This window comes from Schistocerca piceifrons, chromosome 3 (genome assembly GCF_021461385.2).
Source record: "Schistocerca piceifrons isolate TAMUIC-IGC-003096 chromosome 3, iqSchPice1.1, whole genome shotgun sequence".
Lineage (NCBI taxonomy): Eukaryota > Metazoa > Arthropoda > Insecta > Orthoptera > Acrididae > Schistocerca > Schistocerca piceifrons.
Window position 1 is genome coordinate 646,480,631 of NC_060140.1, and position 15,133 is coordinate 646,495,763.

Below are 15,133 nucleotides of genomic sequence, written 5' to 3' on the forward strand. Positions count from 1 at the left end.
TATATCTGCACGCTAGTGCAACTACACCATGGCCCGTGTTGCAGGTCTGCGTGGCACGGATTCGTCAAGTCCTTTGTACATTTGTCATCAGAGAAGACAACGAGCATGAAGGTATACACGTCGTCTCCAATAATGTTCAAATGCAGCACAGTTGACACGTGGCCTTTGATTACTACTACAGGTCTCGTCGAATCGCCGGTTTAAATTCCCCATAGCAGAATACTGGCCTCGAAGTACTGTCCATGCCACAGGGTATGTTTCAAACAGCTGTTCGACTTCACGATGGTGTATCTGGATATGACCATCGACCTGCTGTAACAAGGAACATGTTTCATATGACCAGGCGATATGTTTACACTTATCCACGGTCCATTCACGATCCTCTGCCTGTTGCAACAGTAATGGACGATGTCGTTGGGTCAACGTGGAAACACATAGTTATCGTCTCTTGAAGAGTTCCATGTACAATAATATGCACCGAACAGTGTGATCCTAAAAGTTCTGTCTACAGAATTGTTGTCTTTCATCAGGTCTGCCGCATTACGTCGTTACTTGTCCCATTTTACAGAGATGACAAGCGTCCGACCTCCACGTTCTGAGACGTGGATGTCCAACACCTTGCCGCCAACTTGTGATTTCACCATCTGCAACCACTTTATATTCGTGCTCACGACAGTAGTATTGAGACAGTCGACCAGCTTAGCCGTTTCCGAGATGCTCGTTCCCAGCTATTTGTCAGTGGATTTGCCATTTGTGACCCTTATTTCCGCTAGAATGATTATCCATTCTTCTCGTTCCTCTCAAATATTCTTTACTTGCCGCATCATGCGCCCATAGTGCCTCCTGGCGGCATTCAGTTTCGTGGTAAGCAGTGATCATCATGTTCAGGGTGGCTAGAGTTACTCTTTCGCTACTTGGGAGGCCCCCGAAAAACGAGTGATCGCAGGACAGTCCAATTTCGTGGCAACGTTTGAAAGAACATGCGCAAGAGAAATAAAAAATAAACCATTGAAAGGAACCCTTTTTAATTTACACATGTTTCAATTGCGTACGGTTTTTACGTTTCATGTTACAAACGTTGCTCAATGTGACGATCATCATCATTCACAATGGCCCGGAACTGCACTGCAGATACCGTTTCACAACTGTTAGAAGCACTTTTCACGTGATGGACGATGAAATGTTCAGCTGTTGTGACACATCTCGTACACTGCTTGTAGATCGCACATTGCGTCCAAGATTCTCAGCAATGATAACACTATCTTCAACAATTTCTGGCACAATCGACCGACGGCCTCTCCTGGGAGCAATTATCAAATCGCCAGTTGATTTGAACTTCCGAATAACTTTCTTCTAGCCTGGTTCGGAAAAAGAACCTCTCTGTATCCCTTTAACAGGTCGAACTCGCAAAGAGTTGCGGCGCTGTTGCTATTGTTTTGATAAAACAGCTTTACGAATAGAGCCCTGCTCACCTTGTCCAGACCCATGCTGACTGTCTGAAACTGTAATGCACATCGGTACTTCCTTTTCAACCCTACATCGCCATGCCAGCACCAGCACGAACGGCAAGTCATGACACTAACACTATTTACGACACAAATCCTGCAGTTCACAGTCTGAATATCATTCCAGTAGTGTTCGGTATCCATACGGTAAACAGTTTTCCGTCTGCACTGGCTCAAGAAGCGAAAGCTTATAACCACCGTGTGTCCGTTGATCGGTATATTTTAATTACTATTATTAACTTATTAATCAGTAACACAAGGTGATAACTGAACATTTAACAACCTGCGGGCGCCAGAAGACGTTTGAGGACGATTCCAGCTGAAGGATTAAAACACGGAATTTTGGAGAAAATGTTTAAAGAGCAGCAAGGTACGTCTTACTCACCCAGGAGGATTTTACCTTCACAGCAGCTGACTGGTTTCCTATATGGGGCGGTTGAAGCTAATGAATAGATGGACCTCGAAAGAAATGAGGAGAAAAGAAGAAAATATCTGTTTGCTCAGAATTAAACTTCCGACATTTATAAATTGGCGTATGTTGTCAGTTTTGACACATGACAGCTGGACATGGATCTTGATGCAAAAACTGTTCATAAACTTAGGTTTTGCCAGCAGTCGACAGAGATATTGGTGTTGTGTATCACTACAAGGAGCAGGGAAACAAACAGAATGATCCAGAAAGAGACTGGAATGGACACATAATGAAGAACGTATTGAAAATGAAACGCTTGGGTGGTTCTCCTATACAGGCAATTAGATCAAGGATGGAGGATTGCATTTGATCGAAGATTTCCTAAAGATAATTACAGATCAAGACGATGACCTAATCTAAGGAGAGTAGATGTCACTTAAAAAAAATACACAACTGAAGAGAAAATGAGAACACAACGCATGGAGTAATTTGGAGGCGGACTTCATTCGTTAGTGGACGTGAAAACGTGGCTAGTATTAAATTCAGTTAAATCAGTTTGTGCTGGAAGGTACTTACCTGTCCAGCGGCCATTTACATTTGTACCCGACAAGCCACCGAATAGCCTGTGGCGTAGGGATCGCATTGTATTTGTGCCTTCCGCTTTCTGCGCCGACGGTATTTCCGAAAGGCTATTGTCCCTATCCTTCTCTATAAACACAAAATGTCCCAATACTGTCACGTGGACATTACGTGAGATACAAATTTGACTAATTTTACGACTTGCGGTCTCGGAATTGTGTAAATAAAAGCTTCCCACGTTTCACGACGCCTTCTCTTAACGCCTCGCACCACAGTTTGTAGAGCGGATGTGTGACGTACTCATGCCTACTAAACTTTCACCGTGACGAAGCACACAACTCGTCTTTCGATTTTGTTAACCTCTCCTATCAATCCAACTCACAAGGGTCGTCTTTTGTGTGTGAACTTTCCTTTATTATGATGCTTAAAGTAAATCCGAGTCTGGTATCTCCCTTTCCCATGGCTTGAATGCCGTGTTGATTCTATGCTAAACCCTCTAGGGTTCTTGACGCCTGTGCAGTATGAGGTCGTCACGTCATTTCTTACTCTTTACGTTGATATCGAGAGTCTTTTGCCAGTCCTCGTATCAGTTTTCGGAGTTGTTACGCAATGCAGAATATTTTGAATATGGTCGATGTTCTAGTCATTCTGTGGTTCGTAGCGATTCTCGAACAAGGTACACTAAGAAATGTAGACGTTTTTGCCAGGTCATTTATATTACATCGTGAACAGCAGAGAAACCACTACACATATTGATATATGCCATGAGCTACTTTCGTGTCGTACAATAGCACCCCATGAAGCTTAGACAAGAATGAAGAGCTAATCTGAAGGTGTCACGTGTTTTGAACCTGTAAAAGATGTAGGAAACACAGGTGGCTACGACTCCACCGTTCACTTTTTATTCACTTTTTACAGCGATGGACAGAACACCAAAACACAACACATTACTATGCATAATACGTTGCAGGAAGCCCTTTGGCATTCAAAACAGCTTCCATCCGCGTTGGAATGGATAAATACAGTTCCTTTATGATTTTAAAGGGAATCTTTCACGACTTTCCCTGTAAAATAGTGGCAAGTTCAGATAACGATTATGGAAGTTGATTGTGATGATGGACCATTTTCTCCAAAGAAGACCACAAAGGCAAAATTACATTGGGATCTGCTGAAAGTGGTGCCGAGAGACGACGTGAAAATTCATTCTCGGGCTCAGAAAACCAGTCATGGACGATGATACCTACGTGAACGGGGGTCTTCTCCTCTTGGAGCACTGCATCAACACTAGGGAACAAACATTGCACGATGAGATGAATCTGTTGCCCAGAAATCGTCACATAATCCTTGGCAGTATGCGACCTTGCAGAATAACCATAGGTCCCATAGAGTATAACGATACGGCTGTCGCAATTACCACCGAGCCCCACCATGTTTCACTCTTCGGAGCAAAACCTGCGAGAAATTCGAAAGAATGTGAAATTAGACTCATCCGACCAAGTAACTTTCTTCTAGTACGTCATAGTCCGTGTTTAATACCTTCGGCATCACTTTTTCCTGCTACGATCATTTACATCAGTAATGAGTAGTTTTGTAATTTCACCGCACCTTGAAATTCCATGTTTATGGAGTCCCGTTCATGTTGTTTTCGTGCTAACAGATTTCGGGAGCGCGCCATTCAGTTCCGTACTGAGTTTTGCAGCTGTCGTCGTCTCAATTTTCGTCACATTTCTCTACAAAGACTGTCTACCACAATCACTAAACACAAACTTTCCTCCGCTTCGTGACTTACCAGATGCTGATTTCTCCGCTTTCCGTGTGTCTGGTATAAATCTTCGGAAGGGTTACTCTGGGAACACCAAACACTTCGGCTCCTTTGATTACGAAAGCATCCACCACACGAGCATTAACAGTTCGCCTACGTTCGAATTCACTTAGCTAAGAAATAACGCACACACTCAGCACTGTATTGACCACGTGGATTGTATTGAGGATACCGCACAAGTGCTATTCGTTGTCAAATACAACAGCACAACCTGCAAACTTGGCTAGCATCTGGATTCATCTGCAAGCACTCATTTCTCGCGATTTTTCCGTATATTCCTGTACCGAGTTGTATTGAACAATAAACTACAGAGTACTCTCACAAGTGTTGTGAAACGATACACCGTCACAATAATGGAAAGGACAAGTATACCATACCATTATTTTACGAACTTCCAGCTTGGTGGGGCAGCTTGTTAATCAGTACAACGAAAAAGCAGTCCAAGTTGCAAACTTACACTGCTGGCCACCGTAAATGCAACACCCTGAAGGAAGCATCCGAATCAAGTGAAATTTACACCATGAGTTTGCAGCGATGAGATATGCAACTGATTAGAATTTCAGCGCAGACGCACATCACGCGCGCCTGTGGCGCCACCTCATAGCGCCATTTAAGGCTTGGCGATTTCGACGAGTGTACGTTCGGCACGTGTGTTTACCTTGTGGTTGTTTCACAAGACGATCAGTTATGCCTCGTAGACAACAGCGAACATCTTTTGATCAAGTATCCGAGTTCGACAGAGGAAGGATAGTGGCTTACCGAGATTGTGGATTATCATACAGAGAAATCGCTAGTCGTGTTGGACGAAACCAAACAACTGTAATGCGGATATGTGACCGTTGGATGCAGGAGGGTACGACGGACCGACGTGGTCGATCGCATTCACCTCGGTGCACCACTGCACGTGCTGATAGGCAAATTGTGCGCATGGCAGTGACGGATCGCTCAGTGACATCCCGAACCATAGCACAGCACATTGCGTCTGTAACGCATCATCCAGTGTCTGCGCTTACCATTCGAAGCCGTTTACAGCAGAGTGGTCTGTCCGCAAGACGTCCATTGTTTCGTCTACCATTGATGCAGAACCACAGACGTCTCCGTCGCCAATGGTGTGATGACAGACGGATATGGACGGCAGAATGGAATGACGTTGTCTTTACTGACGAGGCACGCTTCTGTCTGCAGCACCACGATGGTCGGATTCGAGTGTGGAGACACCGTGGAGAGAGGATGCTGGACAGCTGCATTATGCACCGCCACACTGGTCTTGCACCGGGAATTATGGTATGGGGCGGTATTAGATATTACTCTCGCACGCCTCTAGTACGCATTGCCGCTACTTTAAATAGCCGGCGCTACATATCCGAGGTGCTGGAGCCAGTTGTCCTTCCTTACCTTCAGGGCTCGGCCACAGCCATATTTCAACAGGATAATGCGCGACCACACGTGGCACGCATTGTCCAAAGGTTCTTCGTCAATAACCAGATTGAATTGCTTCCCTGGCCGGCTAGCTCTCCGGATCTTTCGCCGATAGAAAACATGTGGTCCATGGTTGCTCAACGAGTGACCCAGATTACATCCCCAGCTGCCACACCAGATGATCTTTGGCAACGTGTGGAAGCTGCTTGGGCTGCTGTACCCCAGGAACACATCCAACGTCTCTTTGACTCAATGCCGAGACGTGTGGCAGCGGTGATCTCCAACAATGGCGGCTACTCTGGCTACTGATTCTGGCAGGAACCACATGTCACAGACGTCTGTAAACGTAATCATTTGATACTTGCTCAACATGTTATCTACAAAATAAATTTTGTTGTGCTACCTCTTGTCTTTCTTGGTGTTGCATTTACGGTGGCCAGCAGTGTAGTTTCGCCTCGAGACCCATTTTCAAACCATCATAAAACAGTTGAAAATGGCATTTCCGAAGCTGTCTAAAATGTGCAACAAACATTACAGTGCATACAGATAACTGTATGCACTGTAAATATTCATTGCACATAATGATTTGAAAATGGGTCTCTGCCCATAACTAGTCATCTAATGAATAAACAGTAAAAGTTTGCAAATTGGACTGGGTTCTCGTTCTACCATTATTTTATTCAATTAGCTACATATAGCTAGACACTGTAGCTGATGTCTGGTGGATTTTATGTCCTTCCTCATCAATCAAGATACTTTGAGCAACGCTGAAGTAGCGACACACTGGGAGAGAGACTTTCACAAAGTTGTTTACTATCTAGAGGACAGAGATGTACAATGTTATGTGCATTCCACGTCCCCTTAGTATAATGTCAGTCACAAAAAAACTTTACATCAGCATGTAGCGCGTGTCGCGAAAGTAAGAGAGTATTGCTGGGAATGCTGCTGGCAATGTCGTATCACAGTCTTGGAACATAAATGTGTTCCAGCACGGGTCGTCACATTTTTCTTAGGCTCTTAAAACTTAACGACTGAGGCTAACATTACCTTCACTTTAAGGTCAGCAAAAAATGAGCCCGAGATGGAGACGACAGCGATGTCGTAATCAGCGGTGAGGCCGTGCTTCTCGTGGCGGACCTTGTGAGCCACGTTGAACTGCGTGCCTCCGCTGCCGCGTGAGGAGGTGCCGGCCCTGACGGACAGGCCTCTGTTTTGAGTCAGGGAGAAGCAATGCGCAGCCGTCAGCAGCCAGGTCTCGCTGATGACAGAGCCGCCGCACACGTGCCGGCCCAGCGCCTCCAGCGACACCTGCCAGGGGAACTGCGAGATATCGGCCGGCAAGCTGCCCACCACGGGGCTTCCGACTCGGATACTGCGCCCCCGAAGCGACGGCGTGTACGGCGTAGAGCTGATAGGAGGGGAGTTGTGGCCTCCGAGCGCCGAACACTGGCTGCGCAGCAAGATGGGCGGCACGGCGCCGCATGCGGACACCAGCAGCCACAGCGCGGCGGCTGACGGCAGCATCTCGGCCCTTTGTCCGCCAACGGCTGCGACCCTGTAGGCATTTACAAAGGCCCGTCATATCGGTAAAGTGAAACCTCGCCCATCAGTACGTTTCTCACAGTTAAAAAAGTTAACTGAAGCGAAGTGTTTGTTACACTCTGTTTCGGAATTTTGGTCAAGTTAACACATCCACATACTCTGCTCTCCACACTCAGGTATCTAGAAGATGGTTCATTGAACCACTTTCACACCATTTCTCTACCGTTCCATTTTCACAGCGCGCGGGGAAACCGAACACTTAAGTGGTAACATCTCTGTTTCAAAAAATCAGTTGCTGTTTGTTGACTTAAAAGATACTTTGAACCTTCTACACTGAAGCTCCAAAGAAACTACTATAGGCATGCGTATTCAAATACAGAGATATGTAAACAGGCAGAATACGGCGCTGCGGTCAGCAACGTCTGCAACAAGCGTCTGGCGCAGTTGTTAGATCGATTACTGCTGCTACAGTGGCAGGTAATAAAGATTTAAGTGAGTTTGAACGTGGTGTTATAGTCGGCGCACGAGCGGTGGGACACAGCATCTCCGAGGTAATGGTGAAGTGGAGATTTTCCCGTTCGACAATTTCACGAGTGTACCATGAATATCAGGATCTGGTAAAACATCAAATCTCCGACATCGCTGCGACCGGAAGAAGGTCCTGCAAGAACGGAACCAACGAAGACAGAAGATAATCGTTTAACGTGACCATAAATGCAACCCCTCCGCAAATTGCTGCAAATTTCAAGGCTGGGCCATCAACAAGTGTCATTGTGCGAACCACCATCGATATGGGATTTAGGAGCCCAATGTCCACTCGTGTACCCTTGATGATTGCACGACACCAAGTTTTACTCCTCGCTTGGTCCCGTCAGCACCAACATTGGACTGTTGATGACTAGAAACATGTTGCCTTCTGGAACGAGTCTCCTTTCATATTATGTCGAGCAGATGAATCCATGGACACTGCATGTCATCAGGGAACTGTTCAAGCTGGTGGAGGCTCTTTAATGGTGTGGGGCGTGCGTAGTTCGACTGATATGGGACCCCTGATTCATCTAGATACGATTCTGACAGGTGACACCTAAGTAAGCAACCTGTCTGATCACCTCCACCCATTAACATCCATTGTGCATTCCGACGGATTTGGGACATTCCAGCAGGACAATGCGACACCCCACACTCCAAGAACTGCTACAGAGTTGCTCCAAGAACACTCATCTGAGTTTAAACACTTCCAGACATGAACATTATTGACCATATCTGGGATGCCATGCAATGTCCTGTTCAGAGATCTCCACCCCCCCCCCCCCCCTGTACTCTTACGGATTTAAGGACATCCCTGCAGGATTCATGGTGTCATTTCCCTCCAGCTTTACTTCACACACTAGTTGAGTATAAAGCACGTTGTGTTGCGGCACTTCTGCATGCACACGCGGTACCTAAACGATATTAGGCAAGTGTACCAGTTTCTTTGGCGCTTTAGTATGTAGTATAAGGCAAAATTTCAAGCCACTGAACAAAATTGTTCGTTGGATTTCCGAGCTCCTCCTCCAGCGCCTCGGATACCCTTAACTACCTACCTGTAGCGTATGGCCATAGTTAGGAGGATTTCAAAAGAAGAATACGTTGGCATGGCGTCAACAAGTGCCAGCATGTGTACGACAAGGCAATTCCTTCGCTTCCTATCTTGATTTGTGTGTGTCTGACTGACGTTTGACACTGTATTTGTATCTTGTACTACACACGGTTTTACCCGTGATCTAGGGATAGCGTCTTTGATTCATAATCAGAACGTCTTCGGTCCCGGGTTCGATCCCCGCCACTGCCTAACTTTTGATAAATAATCAGCATTGGCGGCCGAAGACTTCCGGCATAAGAAGTCAGCCTCATTCTGCCAACGGCCTTGTCAAAGAGGGCGGAGGAGCGAATAGAGGTTCAGGGCACTCTCTTGTCCTAGGGGTGGGAAATTGCCCCTAAAGGCGGAAGAATCAGCAATGATCAACGACATGAGGATGCAGAAGGCAATGGAAACCACTGCATTAAAGACATGTAACGTGTATCCACAGGACATGTGGCCTGTAATTGAAGAAATGTCATGATGATCTCTCCATTGGCAAAAGATTCCGGAATAGTCCCCCATTCGGATCTCCGGGAGGGACTGCCAAGGGGGAGGTTACCATGAGAAAAAGATTGAAATAATCAACGAAAGGATAACGTTCTACGAGTCGGGACGTGGAATGTCAGAAGCTTGAACGCGGTAGGGAAACTAGAAAATCTGAAAAGGGAAATGCAAAGGCTCAACCTCGATATAGTAGGGGTCAGTGAAGTGGAAGGAAGACAAGGATTTCTGGTCAGATGAGTATCGGGTAATATCAACAGCAGCAGAAAATGGTATAACAGGTGTAGGATTCGTTATGAATAAGAAGGTAGGGCAGAGGGTGTGTTACTGTGAACAGTTCAGTGACCGGGTTGTTCTAAGCAGAATCGACAGCAGACCAACACCGACAACGATAGTTCAGGTACACATGCCGACGTCGCAAGCTGAAGATGAACAGATAGAGAAAGTGTATGAGGATATTGAAAGGGTAATGCAGTATGTAAAGGGGGACGAAAATCTAATAGTCATGGGCGACTGGAATGCAGTTGTAGCGGAAGGAGTACAAGAAAAGGTGACAGGAGAATATGGGCTTGGGACAAGGGATGAAAGAGGAGAAAGAATAATTGAGTTCTGTAACAGATTTCAGCTAGTAATAGCGAATACCCTGTTCAAGAGTCACAAGAGGAGGAGGTATACTTGGAAAAGGCCGGGAGATACGGGAAGATTTCAATTAGATTACATCATGGTCAGACAGAGATTCTGAAATCAGATACTGGATTGTAAGGCGTACCCAGGAGCAGATAGAGACTCAGATCACAATATAGTAGTGATGAAGAGTAGGCTGAAGTTCAAGACATTAGTCAGGAAGAATCAATACGCAAAGAAGTGGGATACGTTTGAAGTTCTCTAACGCTATAGGTACAGCAATAAGGAATAGCACAGTAGGCAGTACAGTTGAAGAGGGATGGACATCTCTAAAAAGGGGCCATCACAGAAGTTGGGAAGGAAAACATAGGTACAAAGAAGGTAGCTGCGAAGAAACCATGGGTAACAGAAGAAATATTTAAGTGATTGATGAAAGGAGGAGGTACAAAAATGTTCCGGGAAAATCAGGAATACAGAAATACAAAATCTGAAGACATCGAAAAAGATAGGATTGTCGGAAGGACAGACTCAGCATACAGGAAAGTCAAAACAACCTTTGGTGACATTAAAAGCAACGGTGGTAACATTAAGAGTGCAACGGCAATTCCACTATTAAATGCAGCTGAGAGAGCAGATAGGTGGAAAGAATACATTGAAAGCCTCTATGAGGGTGAAGATTTGTCTGATGTGATAGAAGAAGAAACAAGAGTCGATTTAGAAGAGATAGGGGATTAGTATTAGAATCGGAATTTAAAAGAGCTTTGGAGGACTTACGGTCAAATAAGGCAGAAGGGATAGATAATATTCCATCAGAATTTCTAAAATCATTGGGGAAGTGGCAACAAAACGACTATTCACGTTGGTGTGTAGAATATATGAGTCTGGCGATATACCATCTGACTTTCGGAAAAGCATCATCCACGCAATTCGAAGACGGCAAGAGCTGACAATTGCGAGAATTATCACACAATCAGCTTAACAGCTCATGCATCGAAGCTGCTTACATGAATAATATACAGAAGAATGGAAAAGAAAATTGAGAATGCGCTAGGTGTCGATCAGTTTGGCTTTAGGAAAAGTAAAGGGACGAGAGAGGCAATTCCGACGTTACGGCTAATAATGGAAGCAAGGCTAAAGAAAAATCAGGACACTTTCATAGGATTTGTCGACCTGGAAAAAGCGTTCGACAATATAAAATGGTGCAAGCTGTTCGAGATTCTGAAAAAAGTAGGGGTAAGCTATAGGGAGAGACGGGTCATGTACAATATGTACAACAACCAAGAGGGAATAATAAGAGTGGACGATCAAGAACGAAGTGCTCGTGTTAAGATGGGTGTGAGACAAGGCTGTAGCCTTTCGCCCCTACTCTTCAATCTGTACATCGAGGAAGCAATGATGGAAATAAAAGAAAGGTTCGGGAGTGGAATTAAAATACAAGGTGAAAGGATATCAATGATACGATTCGCTGATGACATTGCTATCCTGAGTGAAAGTGAAGAAGAATTAAACGATCTGCTGAATGGAATGAACAGCCTAATGGGTACACAGTATGGTTTGACAGTAAATCGGAGAAAGACGAAGGTAATGAGAAGTAGTAGAAATGAGAACAGCGAGAAACTTAACATCAGAATTGATGGTCACGAAGTCAATGAAGTTAAGGAATTCTGCTACCTAGGCAGTAAAATAACCAATGACGGACGGAGCAAGGAGGACATCAAAAGCAGACTCGCTATGGCAAAAAAGGCATTTCTGGCCAAGTGAAGTCTACTAATATCAAATATCGGCCTTAATTTGAGGAAGAAATTTCTGAGGATGTACGTCTGGAGTACAGCATTGCATGGTAGTGAAACATGGACTGTGGGAAAACCGGAACAGAAGAGAATCGAAGCATTTGAGATGTGGTGCTATAAACGAATGTTGAAAATTAGGTGGTCTGATAAGGTAAGGAATGAGGAGGTTCTACGCAGAATCGGAGAGGAAAGGAATATGTGGAAAACACTGATAAGGAGAAGGGACAGGATGAGTAGGACATCTGCTAAGACATGAGGGAATGACTTCTGACTTCCATGGTACTAGAGGGAGCTGAAGAGGGAAAAAACTGTAGAGGACGACAGAGATTGGAATACGTCAAGCAAATAATTGAAGACGTAGGTTGCAAGTGCTAATCTGAGATGAAGAGGTTAGCACAGCAAAGGAATTCGTGGCGGGCCGCATCAAACCAGTCAGTAGACTGATGACCATAAAAAAAAAAAATTGCGTTTCAAGTAAGAATGAATGATAAGAAAGTGTACTCGGGCAGAAAGGTACTAAAGTAGCGTATCCAACGCGGCGTCGACGCAGTATGTCATCGAAGCGTGCAAAGAATAGATATGAGGCTGAGAGCAGTTAGGAAGGAGTCAGTGCCTGTGCTACGATACTGAAAAGACACTGACTAGGATTTTAATGTGAATTACTGATTGAGTGACAACGTTTTCTTATCGTTTTTCTTTGTTATTTCGCAACACGTGAAATGTAAGACGTGCAATGTAGACATAGCGTTGTAAGAGCGATGTCATCGAGGCTTAGACGTCATAATAATTATTGCTTGTCCAAACTGCCCCAAAGTTATTATACCAAGCAGTACATTCACACAGATCGTATATGACGTCAACCGCCGAATCTCCTACCAATGCGCCTTCTTCGAGTACAGCTAAACGGGACTGTAAAGTATTGTGCTTTCATGGAATTGCCATAACCGATATTTCAATCGTTCTTTGAGAAACTAGCGGATATAATTTCGACCGCAACGGCAACTGTACGACAGGCCAGTCCTGTGAGGGCACGGCCGAATTCCTTCCCCGTTCTTCCCTAATCCGATGAGACCGATGACCTCGTTGTCTGGTCTCCTTCCCCAAACAACCCAACCCAACCCAACCCAGCCCAGTCCTGTGATGGTAAATTGATGGTCAGAGATTTCTAAAAGTACAATTTTTTCGTTTGCTCATGTCTGTAACACATTCTAATACGTCAAACGCGTTTTTCTCGAAATATTATTTTTCAACACGGAACGCAGTATAGATCCAACAATTTTCAACCTTTTTATTTAATAATTTAGCCACGACCTTTAAATAATACTTCAAACTGAACCACGAAGGGGAAATCGATTAGCTAATTTAAGCAACAGTTATTTACAAATAACTATCACTTTTTCTGGTCAAAATTGAACGACTTTATTCAGACGCTCGCCAATTACACATAAATAATTTTTTCTGAAGTCGCCCACAAGGCTCACTAGCTACACTCATGTAGATTACATACAGCAAATTGGCACCAGTTATAGTGCGTTCCGCACAACGCCTAAAATTCAACGTGGCTCGACAGAAATGCTACAGTGTCTTGATTTTCTAATATTTTCCGACAGCAAGTTTTGTCATGTACTTAAAAATGGTTCAAATGGATCTGAGCACTATGGGACTTAACATCAGAGGTCCTCAGTCCCCAAGAACCTAGAACTACTTAAACCCAACTAACCAAAAGACATCACACACACCCATGCCCGAGGCAGGATTCGAAACTGCGACAGTAGCGGTCGCACGGTTCCAAACTGATGCGCCTAGAACCGCTCGGCCACACCGGCCGGCTAATATACTTACACTTATGCTAAGTAACTACTCCAAGTATTATTTCCCCACTTCTTTCCTTTCCGCCCGAAACATAAATGTAAAGAAAATGCTTTTACAGGCCGTTAGAGTCGTTTACCCCTTAAATGTAACCGCGCAATCTCTGAATTCTCTTATTTTATTACAATTATCATTTCTTGCTATGTAAGCGGGTGTCAACAAAATATTGTCGCATCTGGAGGAAAACTTTGGAGATTCGAATTTCATTAAATGATCCCGCCGCAACGAAAAACGTCTGTGTTTTAATGACTGCCGCTCCAATTCACGTATCATATCCGTGATAATCTCTCCCATATCTCGAGATAACACAAAACAAACTGCTCCTCTTTGAACTTTTTCGATGTCCTCTGTCAATCCCATCTGTTGAGGATCCCGTACTCCACAGCAGTCCCCTATCAGAGGACGGAAAAATCGTAGTGGAGGCAGTCTTTTTTAGTAGATCCGTTGCATAAATTTTCTGCCAATAACATACGGTCTTTGGTTTGCGTTCCCCAGTACATTATATGTGGGATCGTTCCAATTTATTTTCAATTGTAAATCCCAAATATTTAGTGAATTTACAGCCTTTAGATTTGTGTGATTTATCATGTAACTGAAATTTAACAGATTCCTTTTGGTACTCATTGGGATGACCTAGCACATTTCATTATATTCGGTCAATTGACACTTTCTGCACCATACAGATATCTTGTCTAAATCATTTTACAGTTGGTTGTGATCTTCTGGTGACTTTCTACACAAAAAATGGCAGTATCATTTGCAAACTATCTAAGATGTCTCCTCAGATTGACTCTGAAATGGTTCATATACATTCGGAACGCCAAATACCCCTTATTCGGTGACTTCTGTCAGTTACTACGAGTTGTGATCTTTCCAACAGGAAATCACGAGTCCAGTGGCATAAGTGAGAGGATATTCCACAGGCACGTAACTTGAATATAAATCGCTTCTGTGATACAGTATCAAAGGTATACCAAAAATCTAAAAATATGGAATCAATTTGACATCCCTGTCATATTAGCCATTACTTCGTGAGAATAAAGAGCTACTTGTGTTTCACAAGAATATTTTCTGAATCCGTGCTGAGTGCGTTTCAACGGATCGTTTCCCTCGAGGTAATTCAAAATATTTGAACCCACTATTTGTTCCACAATCCTATTACAAATGGAAGTCAATGATCCGGATCTATAATTCATAGGCTTGCTCCTACTTCCTTTCTTGGGTAATAGTGTGATCTGTGCAACTTCCCAGTCGTTAGATACAGGTCTTTCGTATATAACTGTTACGTACTGCACTATTACGTTAGCATACTCTGAAACGAATGTAACTGGTGTACGGTCTGTACGTGAGGACTTTACTTTACTAAGTGATTTAAGCACGTTTGATAAACCGAGGATTTTTACTTCTAAGTTACTCATGTTGGCAGTAGTTCTTGATTAGAATTCTCGA

General features: G+C 44.1%; 1 protein-coding gene across 1 annotated transcript in view; it reads right to left on the reverse strand.

The window, feature by feature from the left end:
- Window positions 1-7,261, reverse strand: part of LOC124788926 (trypsin delta-like) — a 28,127-nt gene extending 20,866 nt beyond the window's left edge. The window contains exon 1 of the mRNA XM_047256210.1: window positions 6,785-7,261. Within this exon, the coding sequence (XP_047112166.1) occupies window positions 6,785-7,261 (477 nt within the window). The remainder of the gene's footprint in view (window positions 1-6,784) is intronic.
- Window positions 7,262-15,133: the final 7,872 nt, after the last annotated feature.